We start from the raw sequence: 14738 nt of genomic DNA, 5'->3' as shown, positions 1-14738 counted from the left end.
TCTGAAAAATAAGGTTTGACTCAACAATATTCCAGGCCTAACACTGCAAAACTCTAGACAATTTAGACAAAGAATGATTCTTTTATTTTACTAAGTAGATGCCATTGTTTTTTAAAGACTGCTAATTAACTGGCAGGCAAGTGGAAGTTGTAGGCACACAGGTCACAGGTATTAACTTCTCCTCTTCCTCTTATCGCCACCAGTCATTCTTCAAGATGAGATTCCTACAGTCTCAACCTTTGGCAACAAATGGGGTCACAAATGTACTGCATGAGCAGCCATGCTAGCAGTTACTCATACTGAATGAAGAAGCAGTGAGAGAAATCAGCTATGACAGTAAGAATGCCATCCACTGCTCTTCCCCTTTTTTGTCAGAGTGAAAAATGTCCATCCCTCTGTGGGTCGCACCAATAGCAGCATTACTTTGAGTTTTAGATCAGAATTTTCAATGTGGCTCATAGCTACACAGAGCTCCTATCAGCAATATGTTTACAATGAAATTTTATAGTTAAGGATTTACATCCACCTAGGAGCCAATTGGTATAATCTATGCAGTTAAACTTATTAACACAGTAAGGAACCTCTTTATGCTAACAGCACTAATCCTGTTTTACCCTAAGTATCTGATGTAATACAACTACAGTATGGCTTGGCCTGCTTCTCAGGTGCTGACCTCTTTTTAGTAATTTCATAATGATAAGATTTCATTACTTATCAATTATACAGGCTTCCTCTGCAACTACCAACAACTTTGAACTGCACTTCATTTTGTTAGTTTTCATATGATTCATACACCATTTCACTCCATATTATTAGTGCAAACCCAGACTTCTGAAATAAAATCCCCTCCCCCTGCCCCAAACACCCAAATCTTTCTTAACTTGAAAATTAAAAGAAAATATATGTTACTGGATATAGCCTGCTTAGGCATCACTTATATTAATAATGATGAAACAGCTAATGTAATATACTACAGTTGGTATAAAAAGCTGTTATTTTATTGGGGTATCAGACAATGGTTCATTCATCCAACAAACTTTTTTGAGGGCCTACTGTATGTTAAACACTGTTCTAAGTGCTGAGGACAGAGTAGTGAGAAAAGTCAACACATAACTTCCCTCCATTTCTTCCACTGTGGAAGAAATGAACCACCACCAAATCAATACATAATGAATTACATAGTAAGTGCTATGGGGGAAAGAACCAAAAGGTAAGGCAAGGAAAATGAGATTATGTAAGTGTGGAGTGCTGTGTGCTGTGTTAGGATGAACAAGGAAACCTGTAGGCTGGTGAGTGAAACCAGGAAATAATATTCAGAAGAGCCTGCAATCACCATGAACTTCTAGCCATTACTCCTTGGGTAGTCACTCGACTTTCCAGATATCCTTCTTCTTTAGCAACAAAGATAGTATTAATTTGTAATAGAGTGACCCTTCATGAGCAATCTGTGAGTGGTAACCCTTCCCTAAGCTATGGGTATATATTTACACTCAGACCAAGGGAATGATGAGAGGAAAGCCAGGCTCCCATGTGTCTGAGATTATTTTAAAGCGGAGAAATCCTTCCCATAGCAAGCCAGAAAGTAAGAAACATGCCAACACAGCATCTAAAACTGAGGAACTGCACAGCAGAGTTTTTTTAGAGTCCAGCAAACAAAGTTGTGGCAAGTAGCTGTGTTACTACTTGTGCTTGTCCCCACCGAACATGTTGATGGATGCCATGACAAGAAAATCTAATCTATTCAAGCAGAATTTAGGAAGCTCTAAACTAACTCTGTTGTTATCACCAAGAAGTATCTCAGTCTATTGCCAATAAAACGTTTTTGCCTCCAGGTGTATACTAGTAGTTGAAGGAATGCCTTTAGTAACAGTGAAGGGAACTGCCTATCTTCTTTTATTTTATTATTTTTTTAAATTTCTTTATTAAGGTGTCACATATTTGTCCTCATCCCCCCATTCCCATCCCACACCCCTCCCCACGGATGCCCCAACCCCCTGTTGAACTTAACCGTTGGATAGGCTCATATGCATGCACACAAGTCCTTTGGTTGATCTCTCCCCCCTCCCCCCAACCTTCCCTCTCCTCCCTCTGAGGCCCGATAGTCCGATCGATGCCTCCTTGTTTCTGGTTCTGTTCTTGTTCCTCAGTCTATGTTGTTCATCATTTACCCTAGATGAGCGAGATCATATGTCACTAGATATATACTTATAAGAACTGAATGTGAGACGAGCAATAATAGTTATGCTGACAGGCAAATGAATCAGTCTGTAGTGAGTTTCTTTCTGGACCAACAGTTCTTTTGAGACCCAATTTCAATGTCCACCAGTTCCTTATGTGTACATGTCAGCACTGACCCCTCTGCTCTGGATGGTGGACAAATGGTGGTAACGGAGGTCCGACTCCCTCTGGTTTGGTCTCGCCCGGACCCAGGAGCACGGCTTCACCCGGACTAAGGGGCACGTGGCCTCACCCAGACCCAAGGGGCGCGTGGCCTCACCCGGGCCCGGGACCCGGCCTCATCCGGATGGATCCAGGGGCACACGGCCTCACCCGGACCCAGGATCCGGCTTCACCCATACCCAGGGGCGCAAGGCCTCACCCGGACCCAGGGGCACATGGCCTCACCTGGGCCCAGGGACCCAGCCTCATCCGGGTCCAGTGGCGCGTGGCCTCACCCGGACCCAGGGGCGCGTGGCCTCACCCGGGCCCAGGGACCCAGCCTCACCCGGGTCCAGGGGCGCAAGGCCTCACCCGGACCCCGGGGCGCGTGGCCTCTCCCATACCCAGGGGCACGTGGCCTCACCCGGGCCTAGGTGCGCGAGGCCTCACCTGGATGCAGGGACACATGGCCTCACCCGGACCCAGGGGCGCGTGGCCTCTCCCAGACCCAGGGGCTGCCTATCTTCTTTTAGAAAAACATTTTTTTCTCATTAGTGAATGGTAGTTAGCAGGGCAGTTAAACTCTTCATAACACTTGGAACATACAGTCCTCACTTAACAACCTCACTAGTTTCTGGGATGTCAAGTAAATGGACCGATGATGAAACCAATTTTACCATCGGCTTATAAACAAGAGTTAAGCTGCTACATCATCTCATCAACATTATAATGAAAGGACGCATTGAGGACCTGCTGTACCTCAGAAATGAAGCATTTAAGAATCTTACCTCCCCTTCATCAGTAAACGTTATTTTCTTATTCACTTTAAAATTTCTCTTCATTACTTTTTTCGCTTCTGCGACTTTGGTCACTTTTTTCTTGACACTGGATTTAGAAGATTCTTTCTTCTGTGAGAGAATATAAAAAAAACAACATTAAGTAAATTGCAGCTTTATATTAACAATTTAACTCTGTCTGGCAATAAATACACTTTCCAAAACTGAGTGCATTTACTGCTCAATGGCTAATGAGAAACACCAAAAACACTGTCCAGAAATAAAATCATTAGACTTATTAACTAACTAGAGGCCCGGTGCACGAAATTCGTGCACTCGGGGGAGGAGGGTCCCTCAGCCTGGCCTGCACCCTCTTGCAGTCCGGGAGCCCTCGGGGGATGTGCGACTGATGGCTTAGGCGGGGAGTGGGCCTAAGCTGACAGTTATCATCCTTAGCTCTGCCACTGAGCCCGGCTCCCTGTGGGAGCGCACTGACCACCAGGGGGCAGCTCCTGCATTTACCATCTGCCCCCGGTGGTCAGTGCACGTCATAGTGAGCAGTTGAGTGGCCTTAGCATATCATTAGCATATTACACTTTGATTGGTTGAATCGCCAACCTGACAACCGGACACTTAGCATATTAGGCTTCTATTATATAGAATGACCCTCCCCCCATGCTAAAGGGGTTTAAGTGTAAATAAGATGGAAGTTAGACATAACTTCTAAAATTTATTCTATTACTAAAACTATGCTATCCTGGTAATAGAACTACATAATAATGTGATAAATGAGCATGTAAGATAAATAAAGCTATCTTCCAGCTAAAAAACACAACACATTTTAAAAATACATCTAATTTTCAAGTGCAAACTTAAACTTTTAGGCTAGAGAAATGTTTAGTTAGAAAGCAAGATGACTGCAATACATGGCCACTCAACATTCTTCCTGCCATTACAATACTTTCCTAGATGAACACGGGAAAACACCCTATGAAAACTAAGCTGCCACCAAAGGTGAGAAGGAATATGAGGACTTTAACAGGGATACACTGATCAGCACCTAGCTAATGTCCTAAAACCACTAGAGCAAGATATTAAAAGTACAAAGCCACAGCTTACCTATGCAAGTGAATGCTGAGTGACCTATCTAAGATAGGAAGTTACAGATCATACCATAGCCTATTTTAATGAGTGACAAGAAATAATTTCTTTGAGAAGAATTTGAATTATTTTCCTTAAATTAAAGCCAGTAATACCAGTGGTGATACTTAGTAAACCAATCTAAGGAAGCCTCCATTAGACAAGTAGTCAGAATGAGTAGAAGTTAGGAAAATGGTGTAGTTTAGAAAATAGATTTGAATTCAAGCTTTACTACTTAGGAGCAAGTTACTTAACCTCTCAGCTTTAGGTAAACTGAGGATAATAATAGTACCTATCACATAGGGTGTTGGGAGAGTTTAATAATAAATGTAAACATATAAAATATGTGTTAGATAAACCTCAAATACCACTATTATATATTGATTTCATGCCACCTAAAGAAATTGTACGAACTGTATAAACACTTAATTTGCAAAATCCCAGACTTTGAGCTTCCTAATTGATTGGGTTGTTTTTTAATTCTGTACCACAGGACTAGTTAGAAAACAGGACTGATTGATCTAGGACACAAGAATTATCAGAAGCTTCAAGATGTACGTCAACTATAACTGTTACTTTATGGAAATAAATATGCACACAAAAAACAATTCATTTAACAAGAATATTATTGCTGATGAATACAAAAATGTTTAAAAACATAACACCATAAAATAAAAAGCAACAAATTTACTAAAATAGGCTTCTAACAAGTTGTTAATAAATTATATTTCTAGATAATGATAATAGCTATTATGAAAATCAGCTAGCACATCTGCAATAACATTATGACTTAAGTACAAAAAAAATGTGGCACTAATGGTTCCATTATGTAGGTATTACTAACACTACTTTTATATTTCTTGTTCTTACTACATGCAAACTATAGTATCAGAGCACTTAAGAATCTGCTAGAATTTCAAATCCATAAAATGTTTATGAAAAGATGAATCTCCTCTGAAGTAACTAATTTTTATTACATCAGACAGAGACATCAATATGCTACAATCTCTATGCCTACATCTGACAGGACTTCTACAGAGATTAAGTTTGTTTTTAGATTTCTTCTCACCATGGGATACCCCATCTCTTCCACCCCCCAGGGTGTCCATGACTGCATGAATGTTAACATCTGATGAAATAAGGCCCTAAATTGGTGTGCCCCTCCTTCACAACCCCCTCCCCATACCGTGCTCTAAGATACGCTACTATTACTCTCCCTCAGGAAATAGTGTGACCCTCATTTCCTTATCTGACTTCTGAGAGTATGAGTGAACTGTGGTGGTAAAACTCCTAAATTAAAAAGGGAATCGGTACCATCTCACACCTGTCAGAATGGCGATCAACAACAAATCAACAAACGACAAGTGCTGATGAGGATGCAGAGAAAAAGGAACCCTCAGGCACTGCTGGTGGGAATGCAGACTGATGCAGCCGCTGTGGAAGACAGTATGGAGTTTCCTCAAAAAGTTAAAAATGGAACTCCCATTTGACCCAGTAATCCCACTTCTAGGAATATATCCCAAGGAACTAGAAACACCAATCAGAAAGGATATATGCACCCCTATGTTCATAGCAGCACAATTCACCATAGCTAAGATTTGGAAACAGTCTAAATGCCCATAAGCAGATGAGTGGATTATAAAAGTTTGGTACATCTACACAATGGAATACTATGCTGCTATAAAAAAGAAGGAATTCTTACCATTTGCAGCAGCATGGATGGAACTGGAGAGCATTATGCTAAGTGAAATAAGCCAGGCAATGAAAGAAAAATACCACATGATCTCACTCATTTTTGGAAAATAAAGAACATTATAACCTGATCAACAAAAAGATAGATACAGAGGCAGTAAAGCATCGAACAGACTGTCAAATCACAGCGGGAATGCTGGGGAGTGTTGGGGAGGGGGCGGGGGGAAGAGATCAACCGAAGGACTTATATGCATGCATATAAGCACAACCAACAGACACAAGACACTGGGCGGGGGGGCGGATGAGGGCATGCGACAGGGGGTAGGGGAGGCTGGGGGAAGGTCAATGGGGGGAAAAAAAGGAGATATATATGTATTACTATTGTAATACTTTAAACAATAAAATAAAATTTTAAAAAATTAAATAAATTTTAAAAAAAGGAATAGGGTGGCAGGAAGCTTGTCAACTGAAATAAGTTGCTACCAATAGGACATTTTATAAAACAGAGCATTAATACCCCCTCTCCCCCCAATTACTCCCAATCATTACTCCTACAACTTCCTCCCAACAAACACTTATCAAAGAACACCACCAACTTGACCACCAGGGGTGAAGACAATGTTACTGACTCCTACTGGATTTTCTTGATTTTATAGTTAGGTTCATCCTAACCATAGAATATCTGCCTGGGTGATATTCTGTCATTAGACCTCAATTAATGATAGAGAGAATGCCAATCAAACCGTGCAAACTAAGAGTCTCATTATGATGTAAAAATGACAATTAAACAGGAGTAAGTTATAATCACTGAAAAACAAAAATAATGGGGATCATCAGGACCAGACTTTCTGTCTGAGGCAGACAGTAATGCTCTATATGTTGATAGGAGTTTGAGTTACACGGATCTCTACATTTATCAGGACTCATCAAATGTTACACTTAAGATTAATGCATTTCATTGTTTGTAAATTTCAACCTCAACAGAATCCTGTAAGCAAAAACAACTTTAGTTAGAGCTACGCAAGCTGAATTATATGGGAGAAAATGTACTGATACTGGCAACTTACTCTGAAATGCATTAAATAAAAAAGGGTGAGGGATGAATAGATGGAGAATTGCATGTTAAAGGTAAAATAGTAAAAGGTTAATTATAAAATACTACAGGCCGGCCTGATGCATGAAATTCGTGTGGGGGGCGGGGGGGGATCACATCAGTCCAGCCTGCACCCTCTCCAATCAGGGACCCCTCGGGGGATGTTCGACTGATGGTTTAGGCCCGATCATCAGGCCTAAACCAGCAGTCGGACATCCCTCTCACAATCCTGGACTACTGGCTCCTAATCGCTCACCTGCCTGCCAGCCTGGTCGCCCCTAACTGACCCCCCTCCAGCCTGATCGCCCCTCACTGCCTCTGCATGCTGGCCTGATCTCCCCTAACTGCCCCCACCCCTGCCAGCCTGGTCGCTCCTAACTGCCCCCCCCCTGCTGGCCTGGTGGTCAACTGCACCCCCTGCCAGCCTGGTTGCCCCTCACGGCCCCCCCGCCGGCCTAGTCACACCATGCAGCCTGCTTGTTCAGTCATTTGGTCCCTCACTAACCCCCCTGCCGGCCTGGTCGCCCCACTCAGCCTGCTTGTTCAGTCGTTTGGTCGTCCCTCACTAACCCCCCTGCTGGCCTGGTCGCCCCACGCAGCCTGCTTGTTCAGTCGTTTGGTCGTCCCTCACTAATCCCCCTGCTGCCCTTGTCGCCCCACGCAGCCTGCTGTTCAGTCATTTTGGTCGTCCCTCACTAACCCCCCCAACTTGGTCGTAGGCAGCCATCTTGTGAGGGTGTGAGGGTCAATTTGCATATTACCTCTTTATTATATAGGAGGATGAGTAGTGGGTATTCTAGTGTCCAAAAGTACACTTTTTTTTCCCAACTTTTCTGTATGTTTAAAATTATTTGTAATAAATTATAAAAGCCCAATCTCAAGAACAAGAGAAAAAGTCACAAAGCAAAGATACCAAAAACTGTTAAAACAGAATAGGTACGGGTCAGTCAGAAAAACAATCCTGCAGAGTGGAAGCTTGGAGTGATGCAGGTCTACTGGAAGAGCTTAAGGGAAATCCATGAAACCACTGAAATTATGTAACAAAATTTGGGACTATTTGTATCTTTGCATTTTTTATGATTTATCATGGTTTCTAAATGGGATCTGTGACCCCCTCTCCTATGTCCCACCCCTGCTCCCAAAGAAAAACAGGTCAAATTTTGCTTGTTTTAGGGAAGCCACTGAAAGAAGGACCAAAAATGGCAACATGTGTGAAAAGATTCTGTTCTATTTTTCCTGATAGGCATGGCTTTGTTCTGATAGATAATCTAGAATTATTCTTCACTCAAATATGCCATCAATATACAAGACACATCATGGTACATCCTGGGGTCCCCGCAGTGAAAAGGCCAGGTGGACTCCCAAACCTCATTGAGCCTAACTCTATCATTGGGGGTAGTGGGGAGCGGGGGGGAGAGAGACACATTAAACAAGTGGAAAATATATTTAATCACAAATGTAGTAGTGCTCAGAAACAAATGCAAAGGATGACTAAATCCATGTAACAGATGCTTGCCCTAGCTAAGTTACGGTAAGGAGAGGAAGTCAGGAACACTTCCTTTGGAGGGACAGATGTTTGAACTGAGCAGCAAACAACTCAACACAGCTGCACTGCTGGCCATCAATGATGTAAAATACCTTCTGTATGTATACAGATGGCACATTTCACATGTGGCTCACAAGAGAGTCTTAGCTCAATGTCATTCTTTTGCATGTTAATTTTAGCAGGTAATACACACTCATCTATAATAATAAAAGCATAAATGCTAATTAGACCAGACAGCCGAACGACCTTCCGGATGTCATTCCCAATGAAGCCGAGGCGGCGGGGGCTGAGGCAGAGGTGGTTAGGGACAATCAGGCAGGCAGGCAAGCAGTTAGGTGATCAGGCAGGCAGGCAGAGGCGGTTAGGGGTGATCAGGCAAGCAGGCAGAGTGGTTAGGGGCAATTAAGCAGTCAGGTGAGTGGTTAGGGTTGATGAGGCAGACAGGCCAGTGGTTAGAAGCCAGCAGTCCCGGATTGTTAGAGGGATGTCCGACTGCCAGTTTAGTACCAATCCTGCAGGGATCCCTGAGGGATCAGGCCTAAACCGGCAGTCGGACATCCCCCAAGGCATCCCAGATTGCGAGAGGGTGCAGGCTGGGCTGAGGGACCTCCTTCACCGCCCCCTCATGCCTGAATTTCATGCACCGGGCCTCTAGTTTATTTTATAAAGGACATTAAAAAAAACAAAACCTGTCATTTGTGTCCTCTTAAGCCACCTCAGTTTACTTCCTGAGAAGCAAACACTGTTACTAGCTTTTTCTGCATCCTTCCAGAGATATTCTACCCAACGCAAGTATATATGAAGGACACCAAGAACTCATAAAGAAGCCCTGTAGTCCTGGCTGGTTTGCTCATTGGATAGAGCATTGACCTTCGAACCAAAGGGTCCCAGGTTCGATTCCAGTCAAGGGCATGCCTCAGTTGCAGGCTCAATACCAAGCCCTAATCAGGGCGAGTGCAGGAATCAATCAATCAATGTGTCTCTCTCACATCGATGTTTCTCTCTCTGTCTCTCCCCCACCCTTCCACTCTCTCTTAAAAAAAAAAAAAAATCAATGGAAAAATATCCTTAGGTGAGAATTAACAAAACAAAAACAAAGTCTTGTATATATAAACCTTCATATATGTGTGCATTTATATATCTAGTGTAAATTTCTAAAACTAAAGTCCTCAAAGTATGTACATTTAAATTTCAAAATAAGCGTCCAGAGAAGTTATACAAATTTATAAATTCACCAAAAAATTTGAAAGGAACTGATTCTCCACATCTAATTAAATAAAGTATGTTATTAGGCTTTGTATTTGCAAGTCAACTAGGTGAAGAAATATCATCTCAGGGAAGTCTTAACTTGCATTTGTACAAAGGCACTTGTTCTTGTACACTGTATATATTGTTTGCCAGTATTTATAATGCTTCCTAGCATTTATTTATTAATTTTTGGGATCTCTTCATTTGTTAAAGATGCATTAATACTTTCTCCCACTTCATCATTTATGTTTAAACTTTGCCATATGAAATAAAATTGTTGGAGTTTTTTTGGCAAGCATATATTTTTAAGTATGTAATACATTTTTTAAGTAATGGAATTTTCTGGTTTTGTGGCATACCTTAATATACTTTTCTAACTAAAATTCTTTTTTTAAAAATACGTTTTTATTAATTTCAGAGAGAGAAAGGGAGAGGGAGAGAGAAATAGAAACAACAATGATGAGAGAGAATCCTTGATCAGCTGCCTCTTGCATGCCCCTAACTAGGGATCAAGCCAGCAACCCAGGCATATGCCCTGGCCTTCTGGTTCATGGATCAATGCTCAATCACTGAGCCACACTGGCTGGGCTAAAAGACTTTTTAAAAATGAATTTAACTCCTTAACATGCAGATTTTACTTAAAAGTTTCAACACTGGCTCTTGGACAAAGAAGAAAGTGCTCATTAAAAAAAAAAAATGCTCATTAATAATTTTAAATTTCTATTCATTAAATCACAAAAAATATAAGGTATTCCACTGTTAGGAAAGAGTTCTGTTTTGACTATAAGACTTTATGTTATCACTATAAAAATGAAATTTGCAGCAGCCAGAAAGTATTATGAAAGATTTTCTGACAAGATGTAAAACATCAATTTCCATTTCTATTTGCACTTCTTCCACAACATGTATGCTAGACTTCAAAATAAAATGCTAAAAGGAAAATATCAAAAAATACAAAACTGATAAAACTTGAAAGATAAGGAACCATCACCATCGCAAAAAACAATAATGGCTCCGATCAGAAGGATCATGATATAGTTAACATTGGCTACAAGATTCAAAGTATAATTAAAAAACCAACTTAATATTTAAGTATTACTACTAGATATCCAGGGGCAGGAGGGAGTATCGTATTGCAAAGGAAAAAGAAATAAAAGGAAGCTTAAGTAAAAGATATTTAGAATTAAAGGAAAAGATACTCTAAAGAAATCAGATTTTTATGCTTCCTTAAAGTAGCTCCCATATGTATCACTGAATAATTAAAAGTTTCTAATACCAACTGTATCCAAAACTGAAGGAAACCCACAAAATAAAGAACTATCAACTCTGGTGGAGACTTCAGGAATTACCTATTATAGCTTAAACCCTTATGTTAAGCAGGGGTGGGGAACCTTTTTCCCGCTAACGTCCATTTGGATATTTATAACATTGTTCATGGGCCATACAAAACTATCAACTTAAAAATTAGCCTGCTTTATTTGGTCAAACATTTACATAACTCACCCCTAATGCCTTGGCAAGGCCAGACCAAATGATTTCATGGGCCTTATAGGGCCCACTGGCCAGACGTTCCCCATCTCTGCGTTAAAGATAAGGGCATTTCCTAGCATTTATAAACACTGTTGCCTAAAAGTCTAAAAGTACTTAACTTTAGATATTTCCATTGCCTAAGTAACCAAACCTTACCCATGGTGGAATTTCTTTTAAGAAAAAAAAAAAAGCAAAGCCACCTGCTATATAAGCATATTTCTTCTGTCATTCTAATTTTACAGTTTAAATTAAGGATGAACTAGTTGACATTTTACTTTAAAGTCATCTACAAAATCTTTTTAGAAAGATTGAGAAATAATGAGTAGTAATATTGAGCAACTTTCATGTACATAATAGCCATTTGTATGTCTTTTTGGAAAAATGTCTATTCAGTTTTGTTGCCCATTTTTAAAACCAGATTAATTGTCTCTTTGCTTTTGAGTTATATGAGCACCTGATATATCTCAGATATTAATCCCTTATCAGATATATCATTGGAAAATATTTTCTCCCATTTCATAGGTTGCCTTTTTAGTTTGTTTTTTACTCTAATGTAGTCACATTGTTTATTTCAGCTCTTGTTGCCTGTGCTTTTGGTGTCATAGCCACAAGATCATTGCCAAGACCAAAATCAAGTAGCTTTTTCCCTATTTTTTTTTAAGAGTTTTAATCACCCGGGAAATGAAATAAAAACCACAGTGAGATATCACTTCACACCTGTTAGGATAGCTATCATCAAAAAGACAAGAGGTAAATGTTGGCAAGGTTGTGGAGGAAAAAGAACTCATGTACACTGTTGGTGGGAATGTAAATTGGTTTAGCCACAGTGGAAAACAGTATGAGGTTCCTCAAAAAATTAAAAATAGAAGCTACTGCCTTAGCTGGTTTGGCTCAGTGGACAAGAGCGTCGGCCTGTGGACTGAAAGGTCCCAGGTTCAATTATGGTCAAGGGCACATGCCTGGGTTGCGGGCTCATTACCCAGTAGGGGGCTTGCAGGCAGCAGCAAATTGATGATTCTCTCTAATCATTGATGTTTCTCTCTCTCTCTCCCTCTCCCTTCCTCTCTGAAATTAATTTAAAAAAACCAAAACTTTAAAAAAAGAAGCTACCATGTTCTGGCCACTGTGGTTCAGTTGGTTGGGCATTGTTCTGTACACAGAAAGGTTGCTGGTTGTATTCCTGGAGAGGGTACATGCCCAGGGCACATGCTCAATCCCCAGTAGGCGGTGTGCAGGAGGCCGCTAATATTGATGTTTCTCTCACAAATATCTACGTGTCTCTCTGTTCCTCTCCTTTCTTCTCTCTCTAAAATCAATTTAAAAAATGAAGTAAGAATAGAAGCTACCATAGACCTAGTGATCCTACTCCTGGTATACATTTGAAGGAAACAAAATTAGTATCTGAGAGAGATATTGGCACTCCCATGCTCACTGCAGCACTATTTAAAATAGCCAAGATAGGGAAACAACCTAAGTGTCAAAGGATGAATGGATCAGGAAAATGTGGTATATGTACACAATGGAATATTACTCAGCAATGAGAAAAAGGAAATCCTGACATTTGCCACAACATGGATGAACCTGGAAGGCATTATGCTATGTGACATAAGTCAGGCAGAAAAGACAAAGACTGTATACCATCATTTATATGTGGAATCTTTAAAGGGGAAAAAAAAAAAAAGGCCCCTTTCATAGAAATAGAATGGTGTTGCCAGGGGCTTGGAAGAAGAGTACAAACTATTAGTCATGAGTAAGTTCTGAAGTTCTAATGTATGTACGGTGTAGTATCGTTAATAATACTGTATTATGAAAGTTGCTGAGAGTAGAATTAATCATTCTTATCACCACGAAAAGGAGTTAACTGTGAGGTGACAGATGTGTTAATTATCTTGATCTTAGTATAGCAATCATTTCACACTGTATATGTACACAAAAACATTACATTGTACACTTTAAATATATACAATTATATTTTTCAATTATTCCTCAACAAAGCTGCAACTCCAACATATAAAATGATTAAATTTGTCAATGAATACTATATTAAATAACAATGACAAAATATTTATTATGAAATATTCATGATTCTTTTTAAAATCATCTTGATGAGTCAACATTAATAGGAAAACAGACAATTGAGTATTGCTTATTTCTTTTTTTCCCACAGACCAAAAACTACATAGATATGTAGTGATCTCAGGTCTGCCTGGACTTTCTTCCTTCTGGTAATGGAGAATCATAAGGCACTACCATCCTACGCAATGTTTTTTTTATTGCTAGACTCCTCCTTCAGGGTTCCTACTGTCTGAATCCACAGGCTTACCTTGGAATACTTTCCAGAAGCTGTTTTTTAACCGAATAAACTCTTCCTGGGAGTGTGTACCTCCACCTTAACTACTAAAAGCTTTCAGAAAAATAACTTTCAGATTTCCAATACAGATTCTGTTTCCCTCTATCCCTTCTCTCATTTTTCAGATGAGTCCCCCAACCAAATTCTCATTCAAACACCAGTGTTGTTGTTTTTGCCAACATATTTGTCTTCTTTTCCTCAATTTCTTGTCACAATTAACACAAAATTTTCCTTGGTTTTAAAAAGCCTCTTTATAGTATTTTAGTCTACTAACTCTTTAAATCTTTCCTGGCTCCCAATTAGTCCAGATAAGATTTAAGTTTCTTTTCTCCACCAAATATATATAAGCTATGTATTTTACTTTGCTTATTTCCTTACTTTTAGCCTCATTCCCAACTTCATGGCCAGCCAAATCCATCATTGTATTTGTCTTTTATTATCTTAAACTAGAGGCCCGGTGCACGGAAATCCGTACACTTGTGTGTGTGTGTGGGGGGGTCCCTCAGCCCGGCCTGCGCCCTCTAGCAGTCTGGAACCCCTCGGGGGATTTCCACCTGTCGGCTTAGGCCGGCTCCCCAGGGGAACAGGCCTAAGCTGGCAGTCAGACATCCCTCTGGTAGCCCGGGAGCCCTTGGGGGATGTCCCCCAGGGAGTGGACCTAACCCAAAGTTGGACATCCTTAGCGCTGCTGATGAGACAGGAGAGGCTCCCGCCACCGCCGCTGAGCTTGCAGCTGTCAGCCAAGCTTGTGGCTGAGTAGAGCTCCCCCTATGGGAGCACACTGACCACCAGGGGGCAGCTCCTTCATTGAGCGTCTGCCCCCTGGTGGTCAGTGCGCATCATAGGGACTGGTCATTTCTAGTCATTCCGCTGTTAGGGTCAATTTGCATATTACCCTTTTATTATATAGGATAGTTCCTGCTACCTTTTGAGCACTTACACTACTGGAACACAGAAAGGATAATTTCATATTCCTCATTTACT

General features: G+C 40.7%; 1 protein-coding gene across 1 annotated transcript in view; it reads right to left on the bottom strand.

The window, feature by feature from the left end:
* Window positions 1–14738, bottom strand: part of DDX10 (DEAD-box helicase 10) — a 256489-nt gene that overhangs the window by 92142 nt on the left and 149609 nt on the right. Inside the window, exon 14 of the mRNA XM_008156071.3 lies at window positions 3168–3287. Within this exon, the coding sequence (XP_008154293.2) occupies window positions 3168–3287 (120 nt within the window). The remainder of the gene's footprint in view (window positions 1–3167; window positions 3288–14738) is intronic.

The sequence above is a fragment of the Eptesicus fuscus genome, chromosome 13 (assembly GCF_027574615.1).
Source record: "Eptesicus fuscus isolate TK198812 chromosome 13, DD_ASM_mEF_20220401, whole genome shotgun sequence".
In the NCBI taxonomy this organism is placed as follows: Eukaryota; Metazoa; Chordata; class Mammalia; order Chiroptera; family Vespertilionidae; genus Eptesicus; species Eptesicus fuscus.
This window is presented reverse-complemented; position numbering and strand designations above follow the sequence as displayed.